Source organism: Coregonus clupeaformis, unplaced genomic scaffold (genome assembly GCF_020615455.1).
Source record: "Coregonus clupeaformis isolate EN_2021a unplaced genomic scaffold, ASM2061545v1 scaf0693, whole genome shotgun sequence".
Classification (NCBI taxonomy): domain Eukaryota; kingdom Metazoa; phylum Chordata; class Actinopteri; order Salmoniformes; family Salmonidae; genus Coregonus; species Coregonus clupeaformis.
The window spans coordinates 188,641-205,286 of record NW_025534148.1 but is presented as its reverse complement, the minus strand read 5'-3'; the positions used below and the strand labels follow the sequence as shown (position 1 = coordinate 205,286).

The 16,646-nt window shown below is 43.2% G+C and overlaps 2 protein-coding genes across 2 annotated transcripts in view; one reads left to right on the top strand and one right to left on the bottom strand.

The window, feature by feature from the left end:
• LOC123485445 (GTPase IMAP family member 9-like) overlaps positions 1–3,874 on the bottom strand; it is a 40,485-nt gene extending 36,611 nt beyond the window's left edge. Inside the window, exon 1 of the mRNA XM_045216357.1 lies at positions 3,712–3,874. Coding sequence (XP_045072292.1) covers positions 3,712–3,874 — 163 coding nt within the window. The remainder of the gene's footprint in view (positions 1–3,711) is intronic.
• On the top strand, positions 953–14,846 carry LOC123485450 (GTPase IMAP family member 4-like). The gene is made up of 3 exons (XM_045216362.1): positions 953–1,002; positions 11,922–12,515; positions 12,924–14,846. Exon 3 carries the CDS (start codon positions 12,956–12,958, stop codon positions 13,838–13,840), a length of 885 nt encoding a protein of 294 aa, XP_045072297.1. The 5' UTR covers positions 953–1,002; positions 11,922–12,515; positions 12,924–12,955; the 3' UTR covers positions 13,841–14,846.
• Positions 14,847–16,646: the final 1,800 nt, after the last annotated feature.

Below are 16,646 nucleotides of genomic sequence, written 5' to 3'. Positions count from 1 at the left end.
GCGCTCTCATCCATTTATATGCAGATGATACAGTCTTATACTCAGCTGGCCCCTCCCCGGTTTTTGTGTTAAACGCTCTACAACAAAGCTTTCTTAGTGTCCAACAAGCTTTCTCTGCCCTTAACCTTGTTCTGAACACCTCATAAACAAAGGTAATGTGGTTTGGTAAGAAGGATGCCCCTCTCCCCACCGGTGTGATTACTACCTCTGAGGGTTTAGAGCTTGAGGTAGTCACCTCATACAAGTACTTGGGAGTATGGCTAGATGGTACACCGTCTTTCTCTCAGCACATATCCAAGCTGCAGGCTAAGGTTAAATCTAGACTTGGTTTCCTCTATTGTAATCGCTCCTCTTTTACCCCAGCTGCCAAACTAACCCTGATTCAGATTACCATCCTATCCATGCTAGATTACGGAGACGTAATTTATAGATCGGCAGGTAAGGGTGCTCTCGAGCGGTTAGATGTTCTTTACCATTCGGCCATCAGATTTGCCACCAATGCTCCCTATAGGACACATCACTGCACTCTATACTCCTCTGTAAACTGGTCATCTCTGTATACCCATGGCAAGACCCACTGGTTGATGCTTATTTATAAAACCCTCTTAGGCCTCACTCCCCCTATCTGAGATACCTACTGCAGCCCTCATCCTCCACATACAACACACCTTCTGCCAGTCACGTTCTGTCAAAGGTCCCCAAAGCACACATCCCTGGGTCGCTCTTTTCAGTTCGCTGCAGCTAGCGACTGGAACGAGCTGCAAAAGTTTTATCTCCATCTCTTCATTCAAAGACTCAATCATGGACACTCTAACTGACAGTTGTGACAATTTTATTTTATTTTATAGAATGCGCTTATTGTTGATCGTGCAATTATTTTAGGCTAAGACGCCGTCTGCCTTTGTAACATAATATTACGACCTTAGTCCATTATGGCAACTTAACGTATATAGCTCAGGCCTATAATTGGCTACAGCATTCGTCTTATAAAGCCTAACATAGGTCTAGTCCTATTGTAAATGACAGTCGACCTATGACCGCTATAAAATGCCTGCTAGACGAGTGCAACAGGAAGCCAACTGAGGATGAGACCCCACCTTATTATGTCCTGTGTGAAAGTGAAACTAAAAAATAGGCTCCGACATTTTGTACAGGATAGAGACATTTCACTTTGACTGCAGCTCATATCCTCCATTGATGTCTGTAAATACAGAATCGATACAGGATCCTATTTGCATGTACCAATTAACATGAATGTCTTATGGCACCTGGTTAGAGGAATATTTTATTTATTTATTTATTTTACCTTTATTTAACCAGGTAAGCCAGTTGAGAACAAGTTCTCATTTACAACTGCGACCTGGCCAAGATAAAGCAAAGTAGTGCGATAAAAACAACAACACAGAGTTACATATGGGGTAAAAAAACATAAAGTCAAAAAAATACAACAGAAAATATATATACAGTGTGTGCAAATGTAGCAAGTTATGGAGGTAAGGCAATAAATAGGCTATAGTGCAAAAATAATTACAATTAGTATTAACACTGGAATGCTAGATGTGCAAGAGATGATGTGCAAATAGAGATATTGGGGTGCAAAAGAGCAAAATAAATAACAATATAGGGATGAGGTAGTTGGGTAGGCTAATTTCAGATGGGCTGTGTACAGGTGCAGTGATCGGTAAGGTGCTCTGACAACTGATGCTTAAATTTAGTGAGGGAGATAAGAGTCTCCAGCTTCAGAGATTTTGCAATTCGCTCCAGTCATTGGCAGCAGAGAACTGGAAGGAATGGCGGCCAAAGAGGTGTTGGCTTTGGGGATGACCAGTGAGATATACCTGCTGGAGCGCAGACTACGGGTGGGTGCTGCTATGGTGACCAATGAGCTAAGATAAGGCGGGGATTTGCCTAGCAGTGATTTATAGATGGCCTGGAGCCAGTGGGTTTGACTTGACTAACATGTAGTGAGGACCAGCCAACAAGAGCGTACAGGTCACAGTGGTGGGTAGTGTATGGGGCTTTGGAGACAAAAAGGATGGCACTGTGATAGACTACATCCAATTTGCTGAGTAGAGTGTTGGAGGCTATTTTGTAAATGACATCGCCGAAGTCAAGGATCGGTGGGATAGTCAGTTTTACGAGGGCATGTTTGGCAGCATGAGTGAAGGAGGCTTTGTTGCGAAATAGGAAGCCGATTCTAGATTTAACTTTGGATTGGAGATTCTTAATGTGAGTCTGGAAGGAGAGTTTACAGTCTAACCAGACACCTAGGTATTTGTAGTTGTCCACATACTCTAGGTCAGACCCGTCGAGAGTAGTGATTCTAGTCGGGTGGGCGGGTGCCAGCAGCGTTCGATTGAAGAGCATGCATTTAGTTTTACTAGTGTTTAAGAGCAGTTGGAGGCTACTGAAGGAGTGTTGTATGGCATTGAAGCTTGTTTGGAGGTTTGTTAACACAGTGTCCAATGAAGGGCCAGATGTATACAAAATGGTATCGTCTGCGTAGAGGTGGATCTGAGAGTCACCAGCAGTAAGAGCGACATCATTGATATACACGGAGAAAAGAGTCGGCCCAAGAATTGAACCCTGTGGCACCCCCATAGAGACTGCCATAGGTCCAGACAACAGGCCCTCCGATTTGACACATTGAACTCTATCTGAGAAGTAGTTGGTGAACCAGGCGAGGCAGTCATTTGAGAAACCAAGGCTATTTAGTCTGCCAATAAGAATGCGGTGGTTGACAGAGTCGAAAGCCTTGGCCAGGTCAATGAAGACGGCTGCACAGTACTGTCTATTATCGATCGCGGTTATAATATCGTTTAGAACCTTGAGCGTGGCTGAAGTGCACCCATGACCAGCTCGGAAACCGGATTGCGTAGCGGAGAAGGTACGGTGGGATTCGAAATGGTCGGTGATCTGTTTGTTAACTTGGCTTTCAAATACTTTCGAAAGGCAGGGCAGGATGGATATATAGTCTAGCCTACTCTTTGTCAGGTGGAATATTTGAGGTTACAGCCATCTATGGATCAACAGCGTGACAAGTATTCAGAACATGTTGCAGTAAATAATTATTTACTGAAATTACAGAATAAGTTTCAGTTCGTTATTTGGCAACTTGGTTATGACGAAGAAAACGGAGTAACAGTCGTGACCACTTTTCCTGGATTGAACATCTGTCGACCGCAGCTAAAGTGTTTAGTTGTTTCTTGAAGACAGACGACGCACTCACAATTATTAAACTCTATCGGACTTTACTTTCTATACCCTGTAAGTAAAAAGTTACATTTCAAATTGTATCAAGCTTAGCTTAAAGACTTATGTCTTTAGTTTATAAGTCAAGCTTTAGGCCTAATAGAATGGCCAGAATCTTGATCATGTAATTATCTTTGCCAACGGCGCCATTTGCCTTTGTAACATAATATTACGACTTCAAGCCAAATACTTCTAATAAACATGTGCCACATTTGTGTTAACGCAAAATGGTAAAACAAGAAGTCAAATTAAGAATGAATATGCTATAACAGTTATATTAATAATGACAAAGATTAATGTCATGTTTTAATTTAGTTTTTATTGTTTTAATCCCTATTGAACAAACAGGTCCAAATGCACCCTGTTCTGACTTTCACAGAGACACGACTGGGGGTACCCGGGGAGAGGTTTGACACGTCTGGGGGTACCCGGGGAGAGGTTTGACACGTCTGGGGGTACCCGGGGAGAGGTTTGACACGTCTGGGGGTACCCGGGGAGAGGTTTGACACGTCTGGGGGTACCCGGGGAGAGGTTTGACACGTCTGGGGGTACCCGGGGAGAGGTTTGACACATCTGGGGGTACCCGGGGAGAGGTTTGACACATCTGGGGGTACTCAGACATGATGAACAAGAATGACATTCTTACAGTGGCTTGCGAAAGCATACACCCCCCTTCGCATTTTTCCTATTTTTTTGCCTTACAACCTGGAATTAAAATAGATTTTTTGGGGGGAGTTGTAACATTTGATTTATACAACATGCCTACCACTTTAAAGATGCAAAATATTTTTTGGGGGTGAAACAAACAACAAATAAGACAAAAAAACGTACATAACTATTCACCCCCCCAAAGGCAATACTTTGTAGAACCTCCTTTTGCAGCAATTACAGCTGCAAGTCTCTTGGGGTATGTCTCTATAAGCTTGGCACATCTAGCCACTGGGATTTTTGCCCATTCTTCAAGGCAAAACTGCTCCAGCTCCTTCAAGTTGGATGGGTTCCGCTGGTGTACAGCAATCTTTAAGTCATACCACAGATTCTCAATTGGATTGAGGTCTGGGCTTTGACTAGGCCATTCCAAGACATTTAAATATTTCCCCTTAAACCTCTCGAGTGTTGCTTTAGCAGTATGCTTAGGGTCATTATCCTGCTGGAAGGTGAACCTCCGTCCCAGTCTCAAATCTCTGGAAGACTGAAACAGGTTTCCCTTAAGAATTTCCCTGTATTTAGCGCCATCCATCATTCCTTCAATTCAACCAGTTTCCCAGTCCCTGCCGATGATGCTGCCACCACCATGCTTCACTGTGGGGAAGGTGTCCTCGGGGTGATGAGAGGTGTTGGGTTTGCGCCAGACTGAATCCAAGATGGCGTAGTAGTGCAGTTGTGTTTTTATCGTCTGTCTGTAAATAGCCTGTAAATACCCTATTTTTCGTACATATTTCCCTATCAGACTTTTCATCCTTCTACAAGATATACTTTCCTGCAACCCGCCTCACTCAATGTGGAACGGATTCTATTATTGACTTACCTTTATCCAGAATCTAGAATCTCCAGTTGAAACTAGCTAGCCAGCTAACTAGCTACTTGCTATTTGCTATTAGCCACAGCTAGCGGTGTTTCACCCAGAACATTGGATTTTTTTCTGCGGGATTAATTTTAATCACTGGACATTGATCACCGGATATTCGGCCAGTCTGCACAGCGCGTTATCGACCCAGAACATATCAGTTTTTCCGCCGGAATCACTGAATCACTGGACCTTTAACTCCGGATTCATCGCTACCAGCTAGCTACCACCAGCCAGCTACAACAAAACGGACGCTGTGGTCTGGCTAATCATCCTGAGCTAGGCCCATCGCCCATCTCCCGGCTATCTACCTCTCTGTCAACCGGACGGGACCACCTAGTGTTGACACGGAGCCCGCCGATCCTACACGACTGGTCTGCCGACGAAATCGTCTGATGTGGTTACGAACGTTAACCACGAAGATTCCATCCATCTGCTAGCCCTGGCCCGCTAGCACACGCTAGCCGTGGCCTCTTACTAGTGCTTCACCACCGGACCTTATGATAACTCAGCTATACAGCTGATATCTGCTGGACTGTTCCTTTTACGGTACTACATCCTGTTTATGTTTAGCCTCAGCCCAAACATGGTTAGTTTATTGTTGTTTCGGTTATTTCTAATTGTACTATATCACTGTAGACCCCCCAGCCTAGCTAAACCTGCCTTAGATAGCTCCTTTGCCCCCTCCCCCTATACACGCGGAGACCGACTCAATTGATGCCTCCAGCGATGCTATCTCTTTCATTGTTACCCAACGCTTAGGTTTACCTCCACTTTACTCATATCCTTCCCCATATCCTTGTCTGTACATAATGCCCTGAATCTTTTCTATAACACCCGGAAATCTGCCCCCTTTATTCTATGTACCCAACGCACTAGAAGACCAGTTCTTAAAGCCTTTAGCCGTATCCTTATTCTAGTCCTCCTCTGTTCCTCTGGTGATGTAGAGGCTAACCCAGGCCCTGCAGCCCTCAGTATCACTCCTACTCCCCAGGCGCTATCATTTGATGACTTCTGTAATCGCAAAAGTCTTGGTTTCTTGCACATAAATATCAGAAGTCTACTTCCTAAGTTTGAGTTATTCACTGCGTTAGCACACTCTGCCAACCCTGATGTTCTAGCAGTGTCTGAATCCTGGCTCAGGAAGGCCACCAAAAATTCTGAAATTTCCATCCCCAACTATAACATTTTCCGTCTAGATAGAACTGCCAAAGGGGGTGGAGTTGCAATCTACTGTAGAGATAGCCTGCAGAGCTCTATCATACTATCCAGGTCTGTGCCCAAACAGTTTGAGCTTCTACTTATAAAAATCCACCTTTCCAGAAATAAGTCTCTCACTGTTGCCGCTTGCTACAGACCCCCTCAGCCCCCCAGCTGTGCCCTGGACACCATATGTGAATTGATTGCCCCCCCATTTATCCTCAGAGTTTGTACTGCTTGGTGACCTAAATTGGGATATGCTTAATACCCCAGCCATCCTACAATCCAAGCTAGATGCCCTCAACCTCACGCAAATTATGAACGAACCTACCAGGTACAACCCTAAATCCGTAAACATGGGTACCCTCATAGATATCATCCTGACTAACATACCCTCTAAATACACCTCAGCTGTCTTCAACCAGGATCTCAGCGATCACTGCCTTATTGCCTGCGTCCGTAACGGGTCCGCGGTCAAACGACCATCCTCATCACTGTCAAACGCTCCCTAAAACACTTTAGCGAGGAGGCCTTCCTAATTGACCTGGCCCAGGTATCCTGGATGGATATAGATCTCATTCCGTCAGTAGAGGATGCCTGGTTGTTCCTTAAAAGTAATTTCCTCTCAATCTTAAATAAACATGCCCCATTCAAAAAATACAGAACTAAGAACCGATATAGCCCCTGGTTCTCCTCAGACTTGACTGCCCTTGACCAGCACAAAAACATCCTGTGGCGTACAGTATTAGCATCAAATAGCCCCCCAGATATGCAACTTTTCAGGGAAGTTAGGAACCAATATACACAAGCAGTCAGGAAAGCAAAGGCTAACTTTTTCAAACAGAAATTTGCATCCTGTAGCACTAACTCCAAAAAAGTTTTGGGACACTGTAAAGTCCATGGAGAATAAGAGCACTTCCTCCCAGCTGCCCACTGCACTGAGGCTAGGAAACACTATCACCACCGATAAATCTACAATAATCGAGAATTTCAACAAGCATTTTGCTACAGCTGGCCATGCTTTCCATCTGGCTACCACTAACCCGGCCACCAACTCTGCACCCTCTGCTGCAACTTGCCCATGCCCCCCGCCTTCTCCTTCACACAAATTCAGACAGCTGATGTTTTGAAAGCGCTGCAAAATCTGGACCCCTACAAATCAGCTGGGCTAGACAATCTGGACCCTTTCTTTCTAAAACTAGCCGAAATTGTCGCTACCCCTATTACTAGTCTGTTCAACCTCTCTTTCATAACGTCTGAGATCCCCAGAGATTGGAAAGCTGCCGCGGTCATCCCCCTCTTCAAAGGGGGTGACACTCTAGATCCAAATTGCTACAGACCTATATCCATCCTGCCCTGCCTTTCGAAAGTATTCGAAAGCCAAGTTAACAAACAGATCATCGACCATTTCGAATACCACCGTACCTTCTCCGCTATGCAATCCGGTTTCCGAGCTGGTCACGGGTGCACTTCAGCCACGCTCAAGGTCCTAAACGATATTATAACCGCGATTGATAATAGACAGTACTGTGCAGCCGTCTTCATCGACCTGGCCAAGGCTTTCGACTCTGTCAACCACCGCATTCTTATTGGCAGACTAAATAGCCTTGGTTTCTCAAATGACTGCCTCGCCTGGTTCACCAACTACTTCTCAGATAGAGTTCAGTGTGTCAAATCGGAGGGCCTGTTGTCTGGACCTATGGCAGTCTCTATGGGGTGCCACAGGGTTCAATTCTTGGGCCGACACTTTTCTCCGTGTATATCAATGATGTCGCTCTTGCTGCTGGTGACTCTCAGATCCACCTCTACGCAGACGACACCATTTTGTATACATCTGGCCCTTCATTGGACACTGTGTTAACAAACCTCCAAACGAGCTTCAATGCCATACAACAATCCTTCAGTAGCCTCCAACTGCTCTTAAACACTAGTAAAACTAAATGCATGCTTTTCAATCGAACGCTGCTGGCACCCGCCCACCCGACTAGAATCACCACTCTCAGACGGGTCTGACCTAGAGTATGTGGACAACTACAAATACCTAGGTGTCTGGTTAGACTGTAAACTCAACTTCCAGACTCACATAAAGAATCTCCAATCCAAAGTTAAATCTAGAATCGGCTTCCTATTTCGCAACAAAGCCTCCTTCACTCATGCTGCCAAACATGCCCTCGTAAAACTGACTATCCTACCGATCCTTGACTTCGGCGATGTCATTTACAAAATAGCCTCCAACACTCTACTCAGCAAATTGGATGTAGTCTATCACAGTGCCATCCGTTTTGTCTCCAAAGCCCCATACACTACCCACCACTGTGACCTGTACGCTCTTGTTGGCTGGTCCTCACTACATGTTCGTCGTCAAACCCACTGGCTCCAGGCCATCTATAAATCACTGCTAGGCAAATCCCCGCCTTATCTTAGCTCATTGGTCACCATAGCAGCACCCACCCGTAGTCTGCGCTCCAGCAGGTATATCTCACTGGTCATTCCCAAAGCCAACACCTCCTTTGGCCGCCATTCCTTCCAGTTCTCTGCTGCCAATGACTGGAACGAATTGCAAAAATCTCTGAAGCTGGAGACTCTTATCTCCCTCAATAACTTTAAGCATCAGTTGTCAGAGCACCTTACCGATCACTGCACCTGTACACAGCCCATCCGAAATTAGCCCACCCAACTACCTCATCCCTATATTGTTATTTATTTTGCTATTTTGCACCCCCAGTATCTCTATTTGCACATAATCTCTTGCACATCTAGCATTCCAGTGTTAATACTATTGTAATTATTCTGCACTATAGCCTATTTATTGCCTTACCTCCATAACTTGCTACATTTGCACACACTGTATATATATTTTCTGTTGTAATTCTGACTTTGTTTTTTACCCCATATGTAACTCTGTGTTGTTTTTTATTGCACTACTTTGCTTTATCTTGGCCAGGTCGCAGTTGTAAATGAGAACCTGTTCTCAACTGGCTTACCTGGTTAAATAAAGGTGAAATAAAAAATAAATAAAAAAAGACATACTGTTTTCCTTGATGGCCAAAAAGCTCAATTTTAGTCTCATCTGACCAGAGTACCTTCTTCCATATGTTTGGGGAGTCTCCCCTTTTGGCGAACACCAAACGTGTTTGCTTATTATTTTCTTTAAGCAATTACTTTTTTCTGGCCACTCTTCCGTAAAGCCCAGCTCTGTGGAGTGTATGGCTTAATATGGTCCTATGGACAGATACTCCAATCTCCGCTGTGGAGCTTTGCAGCTCCTTCAGGGTTATCTTTGGTCTCTTTGTTGCCTCTCTGATTAATGCCCTCCTTGCCTGGTCCGTGAGTTTTGGTGGGCGGTCATCTCTTGGCAGGTTTGTTGTCGTGCCATATTCTTTCAATTTTTTAATAATGAATTTAATGGTGCTCCGTGGGATGTTCAAAGTTTCTGATATTTGATGATTGAGTTGGAGGCGTGCTTGGCCACGCAGTCATGGGTGAACAGGGAGTACAGGAGGGGGCTGAGCATGCACCCTTGTGGGGCCCCAGTGTTGAGGATCACACGAAGTGGAGATGTTGTTTCCTACCTTCACCACCTGGGGGCGGCCCGTCAGGAAGTCCAGGACCCAGTTGCATAGGGCGGGGTTCAGACCCAGGGCCTCGAGCTTAATGATGAGCTTGGAGGGTACTATGGTGTTGAATGCTGAGCTATAGTCAATAAACAGCATTCTTACATAGGTATTCCTCTTGTCCAGATAGGATAGGGCATTGTGCAGTGTAATGGCGATTGCATCGTCTGTGGATCTATTGGGGCGGTAAGCAAATTGAAGTGGGTCTAGGGTGACAGGTAAGGTAGAGGTGATATGATTCTTGACTAGTCTCTCAAAGCACTTCATGATGACAGAGGTGAGTGCTACGGCGCGATAGTCATGTAGTTCAGTTCCTTTGCTTTCTTGGGTACAGGACCAATGGTGGCCATCTTGAAGCATGTGGTGACAGCAGACTGGGATAGTGAGAGCTTGAATATGTCTGTAAACACACCAGCCAGCTGGTCTGCGCATGCTCTGAGGACGCGGATAGGGATGCTGTCTGGGCCGGCAGCCTTGCGGGGGTTAATATGCTTAAATGTCTTACTCACGTTGGCCATGGAGAAGGAGAGCCCACAGTCCTTGGTAGTGGGCCGCGTCGGCGGCACTGTGTTATCCTCAATGCGGGCGAAGAAGGTGTTTAGCTTGTCTGGAAGCGAGACGTCGGTGTCGGTGACGTGGCTGGTTTTCCTTTTGTAGTCCGTGATTGTCTGTAGACCCTGCCACATACGTCTATTGTCTGAGCCGTTGAATTGCGACTCCACTTTGTCTCTACACTGATGTTCTGCCAGTTTAATTGCCTTGCGGAGTGAGTAGCTACACTGTTTGTATTCTGTCATATTCCCAGTCACCTTGCCATGGTTAAATGCGGTGGTTCGCTCTTTCAGTTTTGCGCGAATGCTGCCATCTATCCATGGTTTCTGGTTAGGGTAGGTTTTAATAGTCACAGTGGGCACAACATCTCCTATACACTTCCTGATAAACTCAGTCACCGTTTCAGTGTATTCATCTAAATTATTTTCGCAAGCTACCCTGAACATATCCCAGTCCGCATGATCAAAACAATCTTGAAGCATGGATTCCGATTGGTCAGACCAGATTCCGACTGTTTTCTCATTAGCTGGGAATGTTGTTTGAAATGTCTGATACAACAGACTTTGATGATATCGTCATCAACCTACTGCATATCCCTTAAAAATATACATGTTTGTGTGCAGGGTGTGCTATTAGCATGCTAACACTCATTAAGACAGACTGCTACAATAGCTAGCATAGCTAGCCATTGCTAGCATTCACTGGTTGAAGTTGTTGTAACTTTTGAGTGTAATGGAGTTTACTGGTGTCTATGACATGAATATACTGTATATCTTCACAACATTTGGACGGGAGCTATAATCCAGTTATAACACACAAAAAAGTCAACTATGTGTGTCATTATTGCTTCAAATCAGGCTTGGCTGAACTGCTTTCAATGGGGAAAGCTCCGTACACCGCTCGTCCCCGCTTGCTTTGACGATTTTCGCTGAAAACGTCACTTCACCGTGTGGACCTATAGCTAGTCCCCTCATCTGACGCCACACTGAAATTAAAGTAACAATTTTCGAATTGCCAATGTCAGGCTGGGTCTGTAGCTCTATTTGGCATATTCAATAAGAAACATTTACGTATATTTGTAAGAGTTATTTAGCTTGCAAAGTGAATAATTAAAGTACCCTTTTCCTGTCTAGATAGCTTACAAACGGTGCAAAAATTCTGAAACAACCTTATCTAGCTATCTAGCCTATAGTTTGTCATATCACTTTGGCTTCATATATTTGAATTAAATAATCAACTTTGCTTACCTTACTTAATGTAAAAATAGTGTGCTTATTGGTAGGGTATTTGCAAGTTCAACCACCACCCTCTTACGTCGCATGCTTCCTTACAAAAAAAGATTGCAGTCAGAGTGCAGTATAACTGCAGTTATTCGGCAATTACTGCGTCCAAAATACCACAGTCGACTGCAGTTACTGCACTTTTACTGCAGTTTCAAAAATGCAATATTTTTTTGGAATGGCAGTTGGTTTTATAATTGGAAATGGCAGTTGAAATTTGTATTGACCAAAATGTTCTATATAGAACACTTCTTTTTATCTGAGCGTATGCTTTTATTAACCCTTTAATTAACCATTTATCTGACATATTTATCTGCATGTCCAGCCCTTATATTTAGCCTAACAATTACGTTTTAGCATGTTCTTTTCAGGACAACCAGGGCTACAAGTAGAACACAAACAATTTGACATAAACAGTTGTCAATAAACCACAAAAAATTATATAGCCTAACATAGGTCTAGTCCTATTGTAAATGACAGTCGATCTATGACTGCTATAAAATGCCTGCTAGACGAGTGCAACAGGAAGCCAACTGAGTATGAGACCCCACCTTATTATGTGCTGTGTGAAAGTGAAACTAAAAAATAGGCTCCGACATTTTGTACAGGATAGAGACATTTTACTTTGACTGCAGCTCATGTCCTCGATTGATGTCTGTAAATACAGAATCATCCAGGATCCTATTTGCATGTACCAATTAACATGAATGTCTTATGGCACCAGGTTATAGGAATATAGTCTAGTTTACTCTTTGTCCGGTGCCATATTTGACGTTAGAGCCGTCTTTGGATCAACAGCGTGACAAGTATTCAGAACATGTTGCAGTAAATAATTATTTACTGAAATTACCGAACAAGTTGACAATCTTATGACCGGACAGTTTCATTGTTTGGCAACTTGGTTATGACGAAGAAAACGGAGTAACAGTCGTGACCACTTGTCCTGGATTGAACATCTGTCGACCGCAGCTAAAGTGGTTAGTTGTTTCTTGAAGACAGACGACGCACTCACACTTATTAAACTCTATCGGACTTTACTTTCTATACCCTGTAAGTAAAAAGTTACATTTTAAATTGTATCAAGCTTAGCCTAAATAATTATGTCTTTAGTTTATAAGTCAAGCTTTAGGCCTAATAGAATGCTATTATTTTAGCCTACGGCGCCATCTGTCTTTGTAACATAATATTACAACTTCAAGCCAAATAGTTCTAATAAACACTATGGGCCACATTTGTGTTAACGCAAAATGGTAAAACAAGAAGTCAAATTAAGAATGAATATGCTATAACACTTATGGTAATAAAGACAAAGATTGTGCCCAGTTACTCTATAATTCATGTCATGTTTTAACTTAGTTTTTATTGTTTTAATCCCTATGGAACAAACAGGTCCAAATGCATCCTATTCTGACTTTCACAGAGACATTAGTTTGACACATTGTTGTCTATGATTAACAGGACTGGTGGTTAGTAGCCTACGACAATCGATAATGGACAGACCTGGATTCACTATGGCACCTCATCCTCGTGATGTCAGGATTGTGCTGCTCGGCAAAACTGGAGTGGGGAAGAGTGCAACAGGAAACACCATTCTGGGTCAGGAAGTGTTTCACTCAGCTTTGGGCTTTTCCTCAGTTACCATGACATGTCAAGAGAGAACTGTTCTGATTGGAGGGAATAGAGTCAGTGTGGTTGACACTCCAGACTTCTTCTATGCAACACACACACAGGAGGATCTGAGTTCAGAGATAGAGAGATGTATTTATCTGTCTAACCCTGGACCCCATGCATTTATCTTTGTTCTAACTCTTGATACTTTCACTGAGCAGGAGACAGATGTAGTCGCTGTATTTGAGAAATGTTTTGGTGAAGTAGCTTCAAAATACACAATCATTGTCTTTACTCATGGAGACGATCTGAACAACAGAACAATAGAGGAACTAGTAGAGAAAAATGTTAAGTTGTCTAAGCTCATTGAACAGCGTGGTTGGAGATATCATGTCCTTAACAACAAAGACAGAGCCAATAGAAACCAGGTGACTGGGCTGCTGGAAAAGATTCTCATCATGATGAATGTGAATGAAAGTAGCTGTTACACACCTGACATGCTGCAGGAGGCAGAAAGAAAGAATAGAGAAGAGATTGAGTTGATGGAAGAGGAGAGTCGCAGGGAGGAAGAGAGGAAAAGAGAAGAACACCGCAGGGAGGAAGAGAGGAAAAGAGAAGAACACCAGAGATGTTTAGAGGAGGTGAGAAGAGAGACAGAGGATATAGTACTGAGAGAGATAGAGGATAGAGTACGGAGAGAGATGGAGGACGAGGAAGTTAAAAGACAGAGTGAAAGGGAAACATGGCAAGAGAAGAGAGACAGATGATAGAGTACAGAGAGAGAGAGAAACTCAAGAGAAAAAAGCACAGTTTGTGGCAGCGATTCCGTTCATTTTATATATGAAACCAAAGCATTTCTATCTGATCAGTGCTTTAGTTGCAGTGGCCATGGGAGGCAATTGTGTGTGGAGCAAAGGCCCTGTGAATGTAACAGAGTTCATAAGGGGTTCTCTGATAGGGGTGTTAGCTTAGGCAATGGGAGCTGGATCATACACACTTATAGGCAAAGCCTGGGGACAGATTTTAAGACGGGTTGGAAGGTCTACTATAGCCACTGAGATCCAGACTTGGAAATCAGTTGGAATAGCAATGGGTTTCATAGGAGCAGCAGCAGTTGGTGGATTGACAGGAAGGTTAGCTGGTCCAGGAGGAGTGGTGTTAGGAGGATTATCAGGGTTGTTGGGAGGAGTTGGTGTGATGGCGTTAAGAAAACAATTCAAAGACTAGAAAAAAGCTGTTATTTCCCTGTGATGCACTTCTAAATTACAGCTCCACTTCCTGTCTCTCTAAATGGGAGGAGCTCTGATTGGGCAGTCGGTTAGAACATGGATAGTAGATTGGTATGCATCTTCCTATGAATAACCTCTTCATAATGACGTCATTCTCTATTAAAATACCCTTTTGGAAAATGGTGTTAAGAGGGTGTACAAGACAGAGATACGTGTGTGAGGAGAGTACATAGAGATTACCCCTTGATGAGTACATATCATTCTCTATTTCATATTGGCCAGTATAACATTTAGCTTCATATGGCATTTTACAGTCTTGGTTATAATGCTCAATGAACTGCTAAATGTTTGTGAGCAGTTATTAGTGCATAAACTGTGCATTACAATGTATTATGCATAGCTCATAAGGAGTTAATGAATGAGCTTATAATGCATTATGAAAAGGCTATTCATAGGAAGTGTTACCAACAAAAAAATATGTTTTATTGTCACATACACCAGAGAGGTGCAGTGAAATGCGTTGTTTTACAGGGTCAAATTAGGGTCAAGGGCCTTGGTCAAGGACACATGGACAGATGTTTCACCTTGACAGCTCAGGTTGCTGGCCCAACGCTCCTAACCGCCTAGTCTACCTGCCACCCTGTCTTTGGTGTTCACTTTTCTACAGTCTACCATCTCATTCTTAATCTGTCTATAACATCAAAACACTCCTTCCACACATACTCTGTTTATAGACCAAGAACTGTTGGTGCTGGTCCCCTATTACCAAAAAGTAATGATTTGGTCTGCATGTGAGAGGGGTGTTGAATTCTGCAGTCATGTTGCATAGCTGGTAATGGCCAGTATTTCAAACAACAGGGCATTTTACGATCTTGAAATGCACTAAACTAAACTTTGCAGTTTTTTCTGTTCTTAACAATGCCAAGAATCATATCTATCCAGGTTCATTACTCTATAAAAACAAGTTTGTCATTTTGGACGGCATGTACAACATTTTATGGAATTCGGAAAATGATGAGCTGCATACCACCCTTTTCACATCTTAGCAGGGACAACTTGTTGCAGTCATGTACACCTTTAATAATGTACTTTATATGCCTCACTTCTCTCAAATGCCTGTCCCATTTGTTGAATGTCAACAGTGAGATACGTGGAAATGTAAGCTTGTACAGAAAGACCTCATGTGAACCTGTGACTATGATTGTTATTGAAACCTTGTCCTCACCTAATGCGTTTGTGGTTTATTATGGACTCACTATCAAAGTGTTTATATGATTTTATATATTTATGGCCCAAGAGAGGACAAACAGTACTAACAGGCTGATAGCCAATGATGTTGAATGCAAGGTATGCATCATTTATCTCCACTGCTGAGAGACACCATTTACCCTAACATCTGATGTGATCTTGATGTTAATGGCAGAGTTCTGATCTGGAGATAAAATGTAGAAAATATGTGAAGTATGTGGGACTAATAATGATACTGTTTCGGACATTAGAAAAACAGGTTCTTCGTTCTCACACAGACATTAATATGTTCGCCTCAGACAATGCAGTAAAACACGTCAGAGCTGCCATCTTACATTTACGTCATTTAGCAGACGCTCTTATCCAGAGCGACTTACATGAACAATTAGGGTTAAGTGCCTTGCTCAAGGGCACAGACAGATTTTTCACCTAGTCGGCTCGGGGATGAGAACCAGCGACCTTTCGGTTACTGGCACAACGCTCTTAACCACTAAGCTTCCTGCCGCTATCTTGTGGAAAGAATAGAACACAACACAGATTTAGAATTGGGTCAATCAGAAACAGCAGCTCAGATATTGGTATTCAAGGTGAATGTCCCCAGGTGTCTGCTCTACCTTCACAAACATAGAATACAATATATTTGGAACTTTATTGTCCATCTAACAATAAAAATGGAGATGTGTGTTCTTCAATTCTTAACCCTCCTTATATGACACAGGAGAGGCTGGTAGCAGCACAATGTCAGCTGCAGACCAGCACCCCTTAAGCAGTTACAGTATGTGCCTTGCTCAAGGGCACAACAGCAGTAGGCAGCACCTAATATTCTGACACCAGCAACTCTCAAGTTGCCAGATCACTTTTGTATTTTCCCCATCAACACTGGGATTCGAACCAACAACCTTCTGCAAATGAAGGCGAGGTGCAGAATCGCTAATTGGGATGTAAGGTGATTTGTGTCAGTGATATGACTTCAACATACCAGCAGTACATGGATAGGTATGGAAACTAACATGTCATCTCATACTCACAGCTGTGATGTGATTTAGTATTTTTCCATGAATCCCTTCTTCTTGAATAGCAATTTTGAACCTTGTAT

Coding starts and splice junctions, on each gene's coding strand:
- LOC123485450 (XM_045216362.1), top strand. CDS start 12,956: ATGGACAGACCTGGATTCACTATGGCACCTCATCCTCGTGATGTCAGG.